We start from the raw sequence: 15,683 nt of genomic DNA, 5'->3' as shown, positions 1-15,683 counted from the left end.
AGAAAACACCGCTACTCAGCTAGCTATCGAGCTAACCCGGGGCTACCGCACAAACACATCCACTAGCCTGCACTGACACCCGGCTAGCGCTGCTCTTACGCCCCGTTAACCTGACAAGTCAACCGAAACCACGCGGCCGGTAATATGTGAAACACAGGTATGTACCGACAGGTGTGGCAGCACTTTAACAAAACCTGTCTGCTTGGTAATGCCGGGTAAACAGCTAACAGGCTAGCATGTGCGGCTAGCAGGTAGCGGGCGACACAATGCTTTTGCCACTGATTGACAGAATCAGCGCCCGCCCTCTATGGCAGACTAGAAAGCCCATTGGCTACAGCGTCCACAGAAGCAAAGCGCTGATTGGTTCGTGAGTAGCACAAGCCTTCCCGCCTGTGGATTGGATTGGCTGATTCAGCGTCCTTCATGTGTTTTGGTCGGTGCGGAAATAGATCCAACCGGCATGGCTGGTCGTGCGATATTTAACATTTATCAAATTAATCAGTTAGTATGAGTTTTTATGTTAACGACAAAAAATAAGACTGATAACAGACGATGTAAATGTGTAAATTTAGAGTGTGTTAGCACTTAAAATGGCTCACAGCGGAGCCGAAGCGACTAGCATAGCTTACAAAGTTTTCACGTTTAAAGACAAGAAGAAGAAGCCGGAGGAGTCGCTTTCTGTCTCCATCCCTGAGGTCTGTTTGAGCTCATAAATACAATACTAGACCGAATATTCATTATATATATCCGTGTCTCAAGCTGGTGTATGATATAAATTAGCTGCTGTCCTGCTTTTATGTGGCTCTGTCACACAGTCAAGATGCTAACCCTTAAAAACACAAATTTAAGATAAAAAATGTGGATATAAATGATATATGCCTGATAAAAATAATTACCAGAAGCTTTATGTTACACTCTAGAGTCCTCTCTTTAATTCGGCTTACATCCAGCATACATACATGTATTTATTTAACTGATATCTAAATTGAGAAAAACGGAAACTGTTAATTATGGTTAATTTAAAGATAACCGTGGATGCATTAATAATACGTACCTGCTAAAATAACCATCAGATGATTATGGGAATTATTAGGATCTTCTGTTTAGTTCGGCTTGCATGAAGTGCATAAAGGTGTGTTTATTTATGTAATATTAGGGTTAATATAACTCGACTATCTCATTAGACTACAACAGCAAAGCCCCTTAAATAAACTCAACAAGTCAAATTAAAAGTAAACAGATGCCTCATGGTGAAAACTGTCGGTGCCGATTTTAAGAGGACATTATCTTTTGTTGAGTTATGCTGTGTTTTTAACCAGTTGTGTACATTTGCAAGTTAAACATCAAGAAATCCTTAAATTGTCGGGTTTATTGATGGTGGTTTTGTTTTGGTTTGCAACTCAGCTAAAATGTGAGAAAACACAATAATCTAAAACCCAAAGAATCCCAGTTTACAGTGATTAAAAACACATAAATTCAGGATTTCTTCACTCTGCAGAGACGCTCCTTGCAGGTAGATTTTCACTGTAAATGAGCTGTTTGTAAAATGTCCTGTGTATCATCTGACCCCAGGTTCTGGACCCTCAATACGGCATGTATGTGTGGCCCAGCGCTGTGGTTCTGGCTCAGTATCTGTGGACGTACAGAGACGAGCTGAGAGGGAAGACGGTGCTGGAGGTGAACACGATTCATTTCACACTGAACACTTTAAATGTCCCAGGAATCCTGGAAAACAGCTGGAGGAATATTAACAGAATTCAGATAGTCTAAACTTTTACCTAACCCCACCTCCAACAGTTATTTTAGTTTGCTTGGTTTACATTCTCGACCGAAGTTTCCAATAAAGTTTGTCTCCAGCAGCTTCAGCTAACTGTTTTGTTGAGATAAAGACTTAATTTACCCAGAATTCATAGCAATAAGATCTAAACAGTTGAGATCAGCTGATAGATGTCAATTTAAGACTGACTGTTTATTTAGACTAAACCTCAGTCTTTGTGTGAAATGTAACCAAGTACATTTACCAAATTCTGTACTTAAATACAGTACTTATGTACTTTCATTTTACTTTATGATTCTACTACATTTACAAAGATGCAAAACAACCACAAAAAGACAGAAAACAGCCACAAAGAGACATAAAAAGACAAAATACAAAATACACAAAAAATACAAAACAACTACAAAGACACAAAATAATGACAAAGACGCACAAAACAGCAACTAAATTGTTTTTTTCTGCTTTTGCCAGCATGAAAAGCAGCGTTCTTGTCACAGTGCTGTAGAAAGTGGTGCATTTTCACCTTCTGACAACGTAAAATGCAACATTTTAATTTGCATCTCGGGGAAAGAGAAGTTATTTGATTCAAGAGTCAAGACTTTTATTTATCACAAACACAATTATACACAGTATAATGCGCAGTGATCTGCATTGTGCACCTGTTCCAAACTGAAACTCTCTCTCTCTCTCTCTCTCTCTCTCTCTCTCTCTCTCTCTCTCTCTCTCTCTCTCTCTCTCTCTCTCTCTCTCTCTCTCTCTCTCTCTCTCTCACTATATATATATATAGATAGATAGATAGATACACTAGCAAAATAAATATATAAATCCAAGTGAAATAGTGCAAATAATATATATACAAGGTGAAAATGAATGGGATATTGAACAGAGGGTGCAGGTTGATTGTCTATTGAGTCTACTGTTTCAGGTTCAGCAGGCGGACAGCGGACATTTGTGGCACTTTCTGCTCTCCGTACACCTGTAAATGGAAAATATAAATCCGGTTTTAGTGCAGGACCTGATGCCATCTCTCCTCCTCAGCTCGGTGCTGGTGTCGGGCTTCCTGGTGTGGTGGCGGCGAGCTGCGGTGCTGCAGTGATCCTGTCCGACAGCTCAGACAAACCTTCATGTCTGCAGAACTGCAGGCGCAGCTGCGACGCCAACGGCCTCCAGGAGGTGGCGCTGGTGGGGCTGAAGTGGGGCGAGGTGTCCCCGGACCTCGTCCTGCTGCCGAGACTGGACGTTATCCTGGGATCAGACGTCTTCTACGACCCCCGAGGTTAGTTTACTGTCAGGACCTCTGTCAACATCAGTAAAGAACCTGCAGCTGACTGGAGCTACAAAAAGACCCAAAACAGCTACAAAGAGACAAAAAATGACTACATATACATGAAAACAGCCACAAAGAGACACAGAATAACTACAAAGACACAAAAACAGCCACAAAAAGACACAAAATGTCTACAGGGTTTTCCCGTGACAAAAAGGTTTTCTAAATTTATGTGTTTTTGTTGGGGATTGAATAGTTCCAGTTCATTTCTTCTTCTCTAAAACAACATAAAAAGCTCAAAGTTTAACTAATAAACTCTGTAAAATGTAAAAACTGCTGTAACCTGTTTCAGATTTTGAGGACGTCATTGTGACTGTTGCTTTCCTCCTGAGGAAAAACCCTGAAGCCCAGTTCTGGACCACGTACCAGCTCAGAAGGTACTGCTGCTGTTTCCCCAGTAGTACTGATTCCATGCGGTGAAAGCGCTCTCTCTTTTTGGTTGCTTTATCATTTTGTGGTCATTTTTATTCTTTTTGTGATCATTTTGTGTCTCTCTGTGGTCGCATGTCATGAGGTGGGTACTCAAAAAAGGTGGATCTGTGACACCCCGCAATAAATTTTCAACTTCAAAGCATCATTATTCAGAGACTAATGGGCCTTGGAAGATGGGGTTGGTCTTATTTGAAAGCTCTTGAAGTTTTCTTTCATTTACTTTTAACCTTATTTGATTTGATGGAATAGTTTTATTTCAGCAATCCTTTTAATAAAATAATCCAGGGGTGGATCGGAGTGGAGGCGGGAGCAGTAATCAAGGCTGAGAACCCCAGAAACCTCTGTTGCTTCTTGAATAAACTGTTTCTTTGTTTTTGTTTAGTTTCTTAATTACCCCCTAGATGTCTCTAGGGGTTGTTTATGCCTTTGGGTTCAAGGACAGGAGCCATTTCACTTTCATTTTCACCTTGGGAGGAGTGGTTGAGAACTATCATTTTGTCCAATTTTCTCGGAAGCAGGTATATGTAACATGTTTTTCTTCATCTTCTGAAGCTAAAGTGTAGTTTAGCATGTTTCTGATCTTATCTAAACAATAAGATATTGCACCTGTTGACTCCACAGCTTGTATGATTCACAGTACAAAGTTCAGTGAAAGCCTATGTTCAGGTTGGGCCTACACAGCCATGGAATGTCACACTTGCAAAGGAATACGTTTAAAGTCAAACTGTTTCAAACCATTTTCATGTTTCAGAGGTTGGGCAAGGTGTCCTAAGCCTTATATTTGTGATATCTTCCTTTCAGTGAGAAAACAAGATGCCAAAGTGTCCAGAATGTGGTAAAGAATTCACCTGGAAGGACAGTCTGATTCGTCACCTTGCGAAGCATAAACCCGCTCTCTACAAGTGCAAGGAGTGTAACAAGACGTTTACCACACCCAACAACAAAATTTTACTCTTGGGGCCTGTGCTGCGATAGGTCACTTTTCAACCACAATTCATACCCCTTCATAGTAAGAGGAAACATGTTTCTTTAGCCCAGTCTTGTAGCCCTGGTTGTTATCTACCATTTAAAACAAACCAGATTGAATTTGGTTCAGAATTGGCTGAGCAATGGTGTTTCTTGTAAAACGGGTTCATTTTGAGAAAAACGTGTTTTTCTGACGAGGATCTAATGCATTAGTCAGTTAACTAATCATGTATTAACGAGTGTATCTCTGGAATAAAAGGAGATAATGAAGTTCTGTTTTTTGTTTTTGGTGTGGCATGACATATATATTAAACTGTGAGATTATTGGAAAATGGGCAATTTTGACCATGTCACACATTTGTGGCCCACCTTATGACATGCGACCCTGTGCCTGTTTTATGTCTCTTTGTTTGTGTCTCTTTGTGATCATTTTGTGTCTTTTTGTGCCTGTTTTGTGTCTCTTTGTGGATGATTTGTGAGTCTTTGTGGTTGTTTTTTGAGTCTTTGTGGTTGTTTTGTGTCTCTGTGGTTGTTTTGTGTCTCTTTGTGGTTGTTTTGTGTGTCTTTGTGGTTGTTTTGTTTCTCTTTGTGCTTGTTTTGTATCTCTTTGTGGTCATTTTTTGTCTTTTTGTGGTCATTTTGTGTCTCTTTGTGGTTGTTTTGTGCCTCTTTGTGATCATTTTGTGTCTTTTGGTACCTGTTTGGTGTCTCTCTGTGGTTATTTTGTGTCTCTTTGTGATTGTTTTGTGTGTCTTTGTGGTTGTTTTGTGTCTTTGTGGTTGTTTTGTGTCTCTTTGTGATTGTTTTGTGAGTCTTTGTGGTTGTTTTGAGTCTCTTTGTGATCATTTTCTGAGTCTTTGTGGTTGTTTTGTGTCTCTTTGTGGTTCTTTTGTGAATGTATGTCCTGCAGTTTGATTTTAACACACACAATAACTCCCCATCTCTGATTGTGTTTCAGTGCCGACTGGTCGATCGAGTCACTGCTGCATCGCTGGAAACTGAACTGTGTTGAAGTTGAGCTCGACCAGTTTGATGCTGACGGATGTAATCTGGCCGGGTCGACTCTGCCCGGAAAACACAGCATCCAGATGATGATCATAACCCAGACGACAGAGTCGGGCCACAGTTAGCACTAGTTAGCATTAGTTAGCATCTCAGACACAAACAGCTTCATCCTTCAAACTCTGTGATAGCAGCCTCTCTGTTGGGAATTAGAGCTGAAACGAACATATATTTTTACTGTTAACAGCAAAACTCATTACTTTTTTTTTTTTTTTTAAAGTTATTTTTTGGTCCTTTTTTTTTCGGCTTTTGTTTAGGCGCAGTGAGAGAGAGACAGGGGAGAAGAGTGGGGGGAAGACATGCAGCAAAGTGCCGCGAGCGGGAATCGAACCCGGGCCAGCTGCGTCTGGGACCAGCCCCTGTACATGGGTTGCCTGCTTAACCTGTTGAGCTATACGGGTGGCCAAAACTTATTACTTTTAACACCAATCCTGGTTGTTAATGTGTCAGAAAATCAATTTAAAGTTGTTTTTCGAGCTAACAGTTGATGTTTTCAGCTTTAAAATTACATTACAATAACATCATTTTGACTTTTTGTGTAATGATAGACATTTCTGCATTTGTTTTTTGTTTTTGTAAATAAATACAAACTAGTACTCCCCTATGAACAGCAGTCTTTGTGATCCAATGAGTTCAAGTCAACACTTTGACAATAGGAAAAAAAAACCTAGACCCTTGGCTCGCTGTACTTGCCATATTAAAAATGATCCAAAAAAGTATATAAGTTGTTCAGAATGACAAAAAACTTTCCCAAAACACAAAAAATGGTTCCAAATGACACAAAATCTGTCCAAATGAATTCAAACTTGTGTAAGAAAAGTAATACAACTAACAGAACTAAATTTTGGTCTCTGATTAAGTTAATTAGTTACATTCGGAAAAATTCACATGGATAAATGTGGATCTTGTTAACAAACACAAATGATTTTGTCCAACTGATCAGAGCTTCGGATCAGAAAACTCACATTTGTTGTTTAGTTTGAAGGTTTTGTGTTTTGTTCTCCTCAAATGTGGTCTGGATGATCAGAACTCAGTCAGTTGTGCTGCTGTGGAAGGTAAATCAGGTGGTTTCCAGGAATCCACAGCTGCTGTATAACAGTCCAGAAGGAAATTATTGCCATGACCTGGAACACAGCTGTAATCAGGGACATGAATAGATAAGAGTCTGCTGAGAAAATGATTTCTGAGGGAGTTTCTGTGATATAAACTTTATTATGTCTGTTATTATACAAAGAGTTGAAAGTGAAACCAGTCTGTCTTTAGACGATGAAACAACAAAAACATAAGTTAAAGTCTTCCAATCATCTCATCTTTATTTATTTGTTATTACTGGCTGCTAATGTTGAACAAAGACGAGCTAGCAGCTGTTCTGCTGTGATGCTCACCTGGTTTCACTGTTTGGTCAAAGAGGTTTTGGTAACAATTAGAGAAATTCAAATACTGACCACATTTGTGGATCTTTGGGAGACTTGTAGTGTTTTACTGTAGTAAGTATTTATGATGTGAGATGAATGAATCTATCTAAATGTGATGAAGGAAAAGTCTCTCTGACAGTCTAGTCAGGTCAGAGGTTCTGTTTTAAAACTGCACTGCAATGCAAAATGTAAGACCAAAGTCACAGATATGTGGCTGATGTTGGGATTTCCAGTGTTAAACATTAACAATTTAAATGTTGCTACATCCTCTGGTTTAGGACTATAAAATCAGACTGACTCCTCCTCTGATCAACACTATAAAACACAAACCTGGACGCTGAATGACAGACAGAAGAACTTTCTCAACAAAAGTAAATTCAAGTGTTGCTCTACAGCAAAGGTAGGCTGACGAAACATTCTTAGTCCATGATGCTGTTTTCTGTCAAGTCTGTCTTTTGTACATTGTTCCTTCGAATCATTCAGTTTTTTTTTGTCAAAGTGAAAACCCATTTAAGTAATGTTAATTCATCAGAAATATAAAACATAAAATATGTGACTACATCAGTATTTTCTCCTCCTTCCAGTCAGTATTTAGCAGAAGAACCTTTTGATTCTGTGTTGGTCTAAATCAGTCTGAACATCCAGACTAGGGCTGCCACAAACGACGCGTCGACTAATCGCCTGAGCACGATACGTCATCAAAAGCGGAAGTGAGCGCGCAATGCAACAGAAATCACCGTCCGAGTGGAGCGCGGAACACGCATGGACATCCGCGCTGTATCGTGCATATATAGTATATGCATATATTATATACGCACAATACAGCGTGGACATCCGCGCTGTATCGTGCATATACTATATATGCACGATACAGCGCGGATGTCCATGCGTGTTCCGCGCTCCACTCGGACGGTGATTTCTGTTGCATTGCGCGCTCACTTCCGCTTTTGATGACGTATTGTGCTCAGGCGATTCGTCGACGCGTCGTTTGTGGCAGCCCTAATCCAGACACTGACATTTTATCTCATTCTCCTTTATAAAACTGATCAAACTCTGTCAGGTTCCACAGGGATCATGAGGGAACAGAACTTTTCAAGTCCAGACACTAATTCTCAGTTGGATTGATGTCTGGACTCTGACTCGTCCTCCAGAACTTTCACCTTGTTGTCTTTAAACCATTTCTGTGGAGCTTCAGCTGTTTGCTTCGACTCATTGTCTTGATGGAAAACAAATCTTCTCCAAGTTTCAGTTCTCTTCAGACTGCATCAGGTTGTCCTCCAGGATTTCTCTAGACTTTGCTGCATTCATTTTACCCTCTAACTTTACAAGGCTTCCAGGACCTGCTGCTGAGAAACATAATGATGCTGCCACCACCATGCTTCACGGTGGGGATGGTGTGTTTGTGATGATGCTCAGTGTTTGGTGTCCTCCAAACATAGCATCTAGTCTGATGGACAAAAGCTCCATTTTGATCTCCTCAGACCAGAGAACCTTCTTCCAGTTGACTCCAGAGTCTCCACATAGCTGGTAGGGTTGTGATACTCTTAGAGATGCTACTGTACTATTTTAACTGGGATGTCAGGTTCCAAGGAGGGATTTTAGCATTGAAGAGAGCTGCTGATACTTTCAACCTGAGCTGTTCTGCTTCTGATAGTTTTTTAGTTCTAACAGCTGATTCTGTGGCTGTGATAACGTCCAGTTTGGACATAGTTGTCTGTTTGGGTTAGCTCCCAATCTTCTGTAATGGAACTTCTTGATAAGTCCATAATTGTAAATTCAAATCTCATTAATAAATGATCAGACAAGAGGATTTTGTTGAAAAATAGCAAGATGTTCAATTTCAGTGCCATGTCAAAATGAGATCGAGGGTTAAAGCTGTGAGTCGGTTTATTTACATTCCAACAATGAGCTGAATGCAGAGTTGAGGCTACATTCTCAGCATCTACATGGATATTAAAGTCAAACTATAATGACTTTATCTGTACTGAGACTAAATCAGCCGGACACTGAGAATTCAGATCAAAACTCATAGTAATATAACAACTAACAGAATTGTTTTGTGTTTTCAGGTGTGAGACTGACTAAGGCTTTCAAATTAATTATAACTAAGTTTTGGTTTCTGTTTGATTTATAAATTACATTCAGAAAAATTCACATGGATAAATGTGGATCTTGTTACCACACACAAATGATTTTGTTGTTTATTTTGGAGGTTTTGTGTTTTGTTCTCCTCAAATCTGGTCTGGATGATCAGAACTCAGAGTCAGCTGTGCTGCTGTGGAAGTTAAATCATATGGTTTCCAGGAATCCGCAGCTGTTGTGTAACAGTACAGAATCTCTGAGGAAATTATTGCCATGACCTGGAACACAGCTGTAATCAACGACACGAATAGATAAGAGTCTGTTAAGAAAATGATTTCTGAGGGAGTTTCAGTGATATAAACTTTATTACTCCGCCAAGGAACGGCGGAGTTATGTGACGATGAGCATATCTGTCTGTCTGTCTGTGTGCAACATTCCTCAAAAACGGAGCAACAGATTTGGATGAAATTTTCAGGTAAGGTCAGAAATGACACAAGGACCAAGTGATTAGATTTTAGCAGTGATGCGGCTTATAGTCTGGATCTACAGCTTTGTTAAAGATTTCCCATTGGGAGATATAGCAGCCAGCACTGCGTCTCTGTAACCATGACAAGTGAACACTGATGATCACATGATTGCAATCCTACTACAAATTGACTATGATTTATCAGTTGGAAATCATACAAGGAACAAATGATTAAACTGTGGGCTGTTTCTGAGTCCCATCAATTCCTGCCGTTCGCTACATATTTAGGTCACGCAATGTAGCAAACCCCAGCCAGACACATTAAGTTCAGCTGTCAGCCTTATTTTGAACACAAATTCACCTTTCTGTCCTTCACTCATTTCTTCACAGTAAGAGCTTGTCTCCATTGCAGCTGCTTCTAAGTTTAGACACATCCTTTGCTAGACAGCAACAGCGTGGAAACGTTGTCTTTCATCTTTATTTGAATTTTCTGACTTTTCGACAACGTCTTTGTCATGTCAAGAAACCGCTTCTTAGAGAATCACTTCCTGTGCTGCTGGAATGGTGACAAAATACAAGCCCGCAACATTAAAAATACGTCTTCAAAATAAAAGCATGGTAGGAACGGTTATTTTAACAGTAGCAAAACAAAGGTTTGCCAAAAGTGATGAACTGATCAACAGACTTTTATAAGAGTAATTTACACGCAATTTGGTATCCATACATAACATGCACATGCATAACACATGCTTGTACTCAGCGCAAGGTCATTTTTTATTAAAGATTTCATTCGTCGGAAATGATACGTCAACTGAACAGCCTTGGCGGAGTACTGCACTCTCTGAGTGCTTTTCTAGTTGTCTGTTAAATGCAATTTATTAAAGAAACTGAGTTAAATGTGCAGTCAGTTCGTCAGTAATGTGTGTGGTGAATGGATGTGTGATCATGTGTGTGAGAAAACAAAATAAGTCAACCAAACCAGACCACAGGGAACCCAAGAAGTAGAGGATGAGAGAAATTGCCAGCTAAAACACCAGTATATACAGAGGTGAGCAGTCAACCCAGGTGTCAGCCATCATGGCCAATGAGCCACTCTCCCAGCTCCCTAGCAACCAGCTAAACAGGAACAGGTCCTGAGGCCTAGGAGCTGTCACAAGGACCACAAGCTCCATTTTCAGTTGACTACAGAGTCTCCACATGTCTTCTGGTGAACTCTAGTCCAGATTTAATTAAAATTTTTTCCAACAGAGTCTTGCTCTTTACCTCCCATAAAGCTTTGACTGGTGAAGAACAGACAACAGTTGTTGTATGAACAGTCTCTCCCATCTCAGCTGCTGAAGCTTGGAATTCCTTCAGAGGAGTCATAGGTGTCTTGGTGGCCTCCCTCACTAGTCTCTTTCTTGCTCGGTCTTTCGGTTTTTGAGGACGTCCTGCTCTAGTCAGATTTACTCATGTTCCGTATTCCTTCCATTTCTTAATGATGGATTTAACTGGACTCTAAGAGATATTCAGTAACTTTGAGATTTTCTTGTATCATCTCCTGACCGATGCTTTTCAACAACCTTTTCTCAGAGTTTCTTGGAGTGTTCTATAGTCTTCATGGTGTAGTTCTATCCATTAGTACTGATCCACCAGTGACTGGACCTTCCAGATACAATATGCCTTTACATTACAATCACTGAGACACATTCAGTGACCTCAGATGATCAGTTTACTAACTGTTGACTTCTAGCACCAACTGACTGCAGCTGAGTTCAATTAAATGAGTCATATTAAAGGGTCTGAAAAGCCAGGTAAAACTGACCATGATTCAACATTAAAAAGCAGTTAAAGGAGAAAACTTCCAAGGGACATGAATAGTTTTATAGGTTCTGTATTTCTTGTCCAAATAAAAACCAGTATACGGTGTGTTATCCAGAAAGAGCAGTTATTTGACTGCTAACTGATTTAACTTCTGACATTCCACTGAAGTTGTACCATTTATTATTAAATTACCAATGTTTTATCTACATGATAATACAAAACATCTCATTTGTATGACTCCAAGATTTACTATGGTTTGATTCTGAATTTCATTTTGTAAATCTGTTTCAGTGCGATCACATCATGGATATCGCTGACATTCTGGTAAAGAAAATCTTCTACTGGTTGGATCTACAAAAGGAAGGTGCTGAGAAGATGAACCGGCTGGCCTCTGAACTTGAAAATCATAACGAGAATGTTAAAATCAGTAAGGTTATTGGGGACTCTGTGAATGTTGCTGGTGCAACTGCAATAACAGCGGCTGGTATATTGACCTTCTTTACAGGAGGAGCAGCAGCACCGTTGCTAGCTACAGCAGGACTTGCAGCTTCAGGGCTCGGTGTGGCCACCAGTGTGGGTTCTACCGTTGTAGATGCAATCAAATCAAGTAAATCCATGGAGGAGGCAAAGCAGATTGGAGAGGGCATCGAAGATGTTTTCAAGGAAATCAAGAAATACATTGACATGCTGAATGACGAATGGCAGGAGAAACAATCACAGGATGATTTGTGTTTTGATTCTCCTGAAGATTATGTTATGGAGCAAATCTTGAGAGCAATGGCCAAAGAGCTCGGCCTGAAAATCAATGGTCACATCAAACTGTCCTCCGTGCTGCGTAATATTGACTATAAAAACTATGCTGTAGGTCATGTGTTGGTACGGAGTTTTAGCGCGCTTCCACAGTTTGTTTTTCAAACAATCTCAAGAGCAGCTGTCAATTTTGCTAAAGATGCAGCTCCAGCAGCAGCAGCAAAAGGACTGGGGAAAGCGGCGGCTTTAGTTGGAGCCACAGCAGTAAGTATCAAAAATAGATGTTCCTCCACTGTCTCAGGTTCAGAGTTCACTGAATTGTTTTCGTATTTTCACCCTCAGAAAAACCTGTGGAGATGGAGATTCAGTATCTCCAGATATAAAACTAACAGCCACGAAATGTGGTGAGAACACATAGAATAGTTTCATCAGATCAGAATGAATGAATGGATCCAACAGAGGACATATTTTTAATTAATGGACGTTGAAAATAAAACCAAGGCTGGTGTTGTGCCTTCATAAAGTTCCTGTAAGTGTATTTATATGGATGGATCCATATTTCTACTAAAATACAGTCTTTGGTGGACATTTCACCAACTTTTGAGGCTCTAACATCAGTAGAATAAAGGATACAATCCCACCCTTTTTGCACTATTTTCTATTTTCAAGGTCCAGAATTTAAAAATATGTTGTATTTAAGAGAGCTTAGCTTTGGGTTCCGAACAAGAAATAAATAATTCTAACCAGAACCTGAGTCAATGCAGCAACATGTTTTCTGGATTCTGTCTGAACTGAGACGTACTGAACCAGCAGCTCAGTAAAGACACTGGAAACATTTACTGACCATGAATTTTGATCCGTTATAGCAGAATGTAGACAGAAACTGTCAAACATTGGATGGTGTGTTTACCATCCGAGGTTTTCTTGACTGAGACAGTTCAGTTACAGTTGAACGAATGCAGATTGTCTGGTCTTTTTATAAGATGTCGTCTCTTCCAGATTGTGTCTGGAGCAGCTGGTCTTTTCTTATCAGTCCCTGACCTGATTAGAAATTCTACAAGTTTGGCTGAAAAAAACTTTGTGACAGAAGCCAGTCAGAGTCTGAGAGAAGCTGCAACAGCAATGCTGGATTCTTCTGAGCAGATGAGGAAAGAGCTGAACAGGAGCAGGTGAATATACCAGATAATATAACCTGAACAGTGGGTTGGACCAGATTAGCTCCTTTATTTTAGTCCACAGCTGGAAGTGTCGTCTGCTGGAACACTGATGGAGCATCAAACACTCTTTGTTGTTGTCATTCTGTATAAAATCAACTAAATCTGATAAAGTTCCTCCAAGAGCCCCAGAACCATCTGGTTCTATCCACAGTAGTTTTATTAATGATGCAAAGTTTTACCTTCATACCATGAATATTTTACAGGTCCTGATTTTTATTTTTCATTTGTTTCTTCTATTGTCATTTTGTGTTTCCCTTTTGTCGTTTTGTGCCTGATTTTTGCCCTTCTTTGTCTTATTTTGTTTTGTTTTTCAACTTTTGTGTTTTGTAAAGTTTTGTCCTTTCTGTTGTTTTGGGTCTTGTTTATGTCATTTTGTCTCATTATGGAAAAGAAATTTGAATTAGTCTTTAAGCTGTGACCATTAGTTAGATGTAAAACTGATCTAGTGTCAGTTTTTTACCAGAACTCAGATGTGTTTTACATCCTAAAATGCCGTGAGTCTATCTGCTATCCTAATGAAGTCCTAAGGTTCAGAAATGATGGAAAAATTCCATTAAAATGTAATAAATCTGGACCCACATCTATGGACTTCAAGGTCCTGGAACTCTGGAAATATTCATAGCATGAAGGTGGAACTTTGATCATTAATAAAGTTACTGTAGATACAGAACCAAATGGTTCTGAAGAGATTTTGTGGGAACTTTATCAGATTTGTTGCGATTTAATAGATTTTATATGGACTGAACCTGTTGTCAGCTGTATCATTAATGAATTGAATGAATCCTCATTTTGTCAATTTGTCTCACAGGGAACTGTTGCAGAAGTTGAGTGATCTGAAGAACATCATTGAAAATCCAGCGAGGAATTATGATCAAATGAAATCACTGAAAAGGTTGGCAATTGAACGCTGCAGAGATGAAGCTACTCGACAGTGGCTGAGTGAAAATTTAGAATCTGAGTCCTTCTCCAAACTCGTGGACATGTTTTTCTTCCTGCAAAAACAAATTGATAAGGAGGAGAAGAAGAACCACAGAAACAGTGTGGACATCATCTTTCTGGCTCATGGATGCATTGAAGACCAGATGATTCCAGCCAGCTGCCTGCTGCCGCTGGACTCCCTTCATGACGTGGTTCTATATTCTCCATGGAACTGTCTTCTGAATGCTGATGCAGCGTACGACATCGCCACCGGAATCATGGAGCCTCAGGACAGAGATTTTTGCTGTTGCTCAAAATACTGCAAGGTTCCTTCTAACATGCATCGACCCACAAAGCTGCCAAATGAGTGGAACTCAATGAGGGAGGCCAGGGGAGAAAAGATTCCCAACATCATGCTGAGTCCCCTGGACCCACCAAATGATGGAGCATGGACAAGCTTTGAGAAGCTGGAAGATGAGTACGGCAAACCAGGCAGAAACCGGATCCTCATCCCGTTCATCATCCCAGGAACGACGAAATACAGAATCCCCTTCTCTGTGGTCAGCTTGGCCCTGTCGCTGGTGCTCATCTTCTCCAGGTTTCAGGCCACCCTCCACCTCACTGCCTGTCTGGGAAAAGCATGGCAAAGAATGACGCTGGATGAAGACGCCCTGAAGGAGCAGTACGCCTACACCATGGACAACACTGGAATGACATCTAAAGTGAAGCGCTCATGCAGGAAGAACAGGAGGCTTTACACAAATTTACAAACTCTATTTGGTGAGGGATCCTCTGGGTGTTAGTGTCAAGCTGCATGAAGCTGTTTTGACTGCACTCTGTATTATTTACACTGTGGAGCTCCTGCAGTCATCATGAGGAATCTGAAGCTGTAATGTTTGAAGGACAAATGCAACAATAACTCATCTTCTTTAATTCTTGATCCTTCAAATGAAATCCTTATTTCTCTTCTTTGTTTTATGGACATTTATAGAGATATCTGTCAAATTTCACCTCAACACAAAAATACTTTCTGAGCTAAACATTTTTAAAATCTACTTTCAGCAGGTTTTTTCTCACATTGAAATCTGAGTGTGTTTGAACAAAATATTTCAGGAGATAAAAACCTGAAATTTTCTCTGTTATTTTTCATCATGTCATTGATTCAGAATCTGTAATATTGGACACAATAGTCTCTGATTATGGGTGAGATGAAATCTGTAAAAAATTAAAGATGTCATGAAAAATCCCGTCTTTGAGTTCATTGACAAACTGATAGAGAGGTCGGCTAGTGATGTTTTATGAACCACATGTAGCTGCATGTAACAACAATACAAAATTAAACATGTAGAATACTTTAATATGAAATACTTGGTCACAGAAAACGAAAAAGAATTTTTTCAGTTGAACTTTCAGAACTGAATGAGCAGTTATGACGAGGTCACAGCTGATTGGACAACCCAAACAGGAA

The 15,683-nt window shown here is 39.9% G+C and overlaps 2 protein-coding genes across 4 annotated transcripts; both read left to right on the top strand.

Moving 5' to 3' along the window:
• Window positions 1–19: 19 nt before the first annotated feature.
• Window positions 20–6,168, top strand: LOC111579311 (histone-arginine methyltransferase METTL23). 3 transcript variants are annotated; one of them, XM_023286554.3, is made up of 5 exons: window positions 20–157; window positions 1,573–1,677; window positions 2,816–3,053; window positions 3,397–3,481; window positions 5,461–6,168. In XM_023286554.3, exons 2-5 carry the CDS (start codon window positions 1,594–1,596, stop codon window positions 5,630–5,632), a joined length of 579 nt encoding a protein of 192 aa, XP_023142322.1. In that variant the 5' UTR covers window positions 20–157; window positions 1,573–1,593; the 3' UTR covers window positions 5,633–6,168. The 3 variants fall into 3 exon arrangements, with proteins under 3 accessions (XP_023142322.1, XP_023142321.2, XP_035811459.2); XM_023286553.3 differs by lacking the exon at window positions 20–157 and adding an exon at window positions 399–695; XM_035955566.2 differs by lacking the exons at window positions 20–157; window positions 5,461–6,168 and adding exons at window positions 399–695; window positions 4,338–5,440.
• A 1,065-nt stretch (window positions 6,169–7,233) lies between these two features.
• On the top strand, window positions 7,234–15,462 carry LOC111579320 (uncharacterized). Its single transcript, XM_023286568.3, has 4 exons — window positions 7,234–7,379; window positions 11,622–12,344; window positions 13,080–13,249; window positions 14,106–15,462. Exons 2-4 carry the CDS (start codon window positions 11,634–11,636, stop codon window positions 15,016–15,018), a joined length of 1,794 nt encoding a protein of 597 aa, XP_023142336.2. The 5' UTR covers window positions 7,234–7,379; window positions 11,622–11,633; the 3' UTR covers window positions 15,019–15,462.
• The last annotated feature ends 221 nt before the right edge of the window (window positions 15,463–15,683 follow it).

The sequence above is a fragment of the Amphiprion ocellaris genome, chromosome 19 (genome assembly GCF_022539595.1).
Source record: "Amphiprion ocellaris isolate individual 3 ecotype Okinawa chromosome 19, ASM2253959v1, whole genome shotgun sequence".
Classification (NCBI taxonomy): Eukaryota; Metazoa; Chordata; class Actinopteri; family Pomacentridae; genus Amphiprion; species Amphiprion ocellaris.
This window is presented reverse-complemented; position numbering and strand designations above follow the sequence as displayed.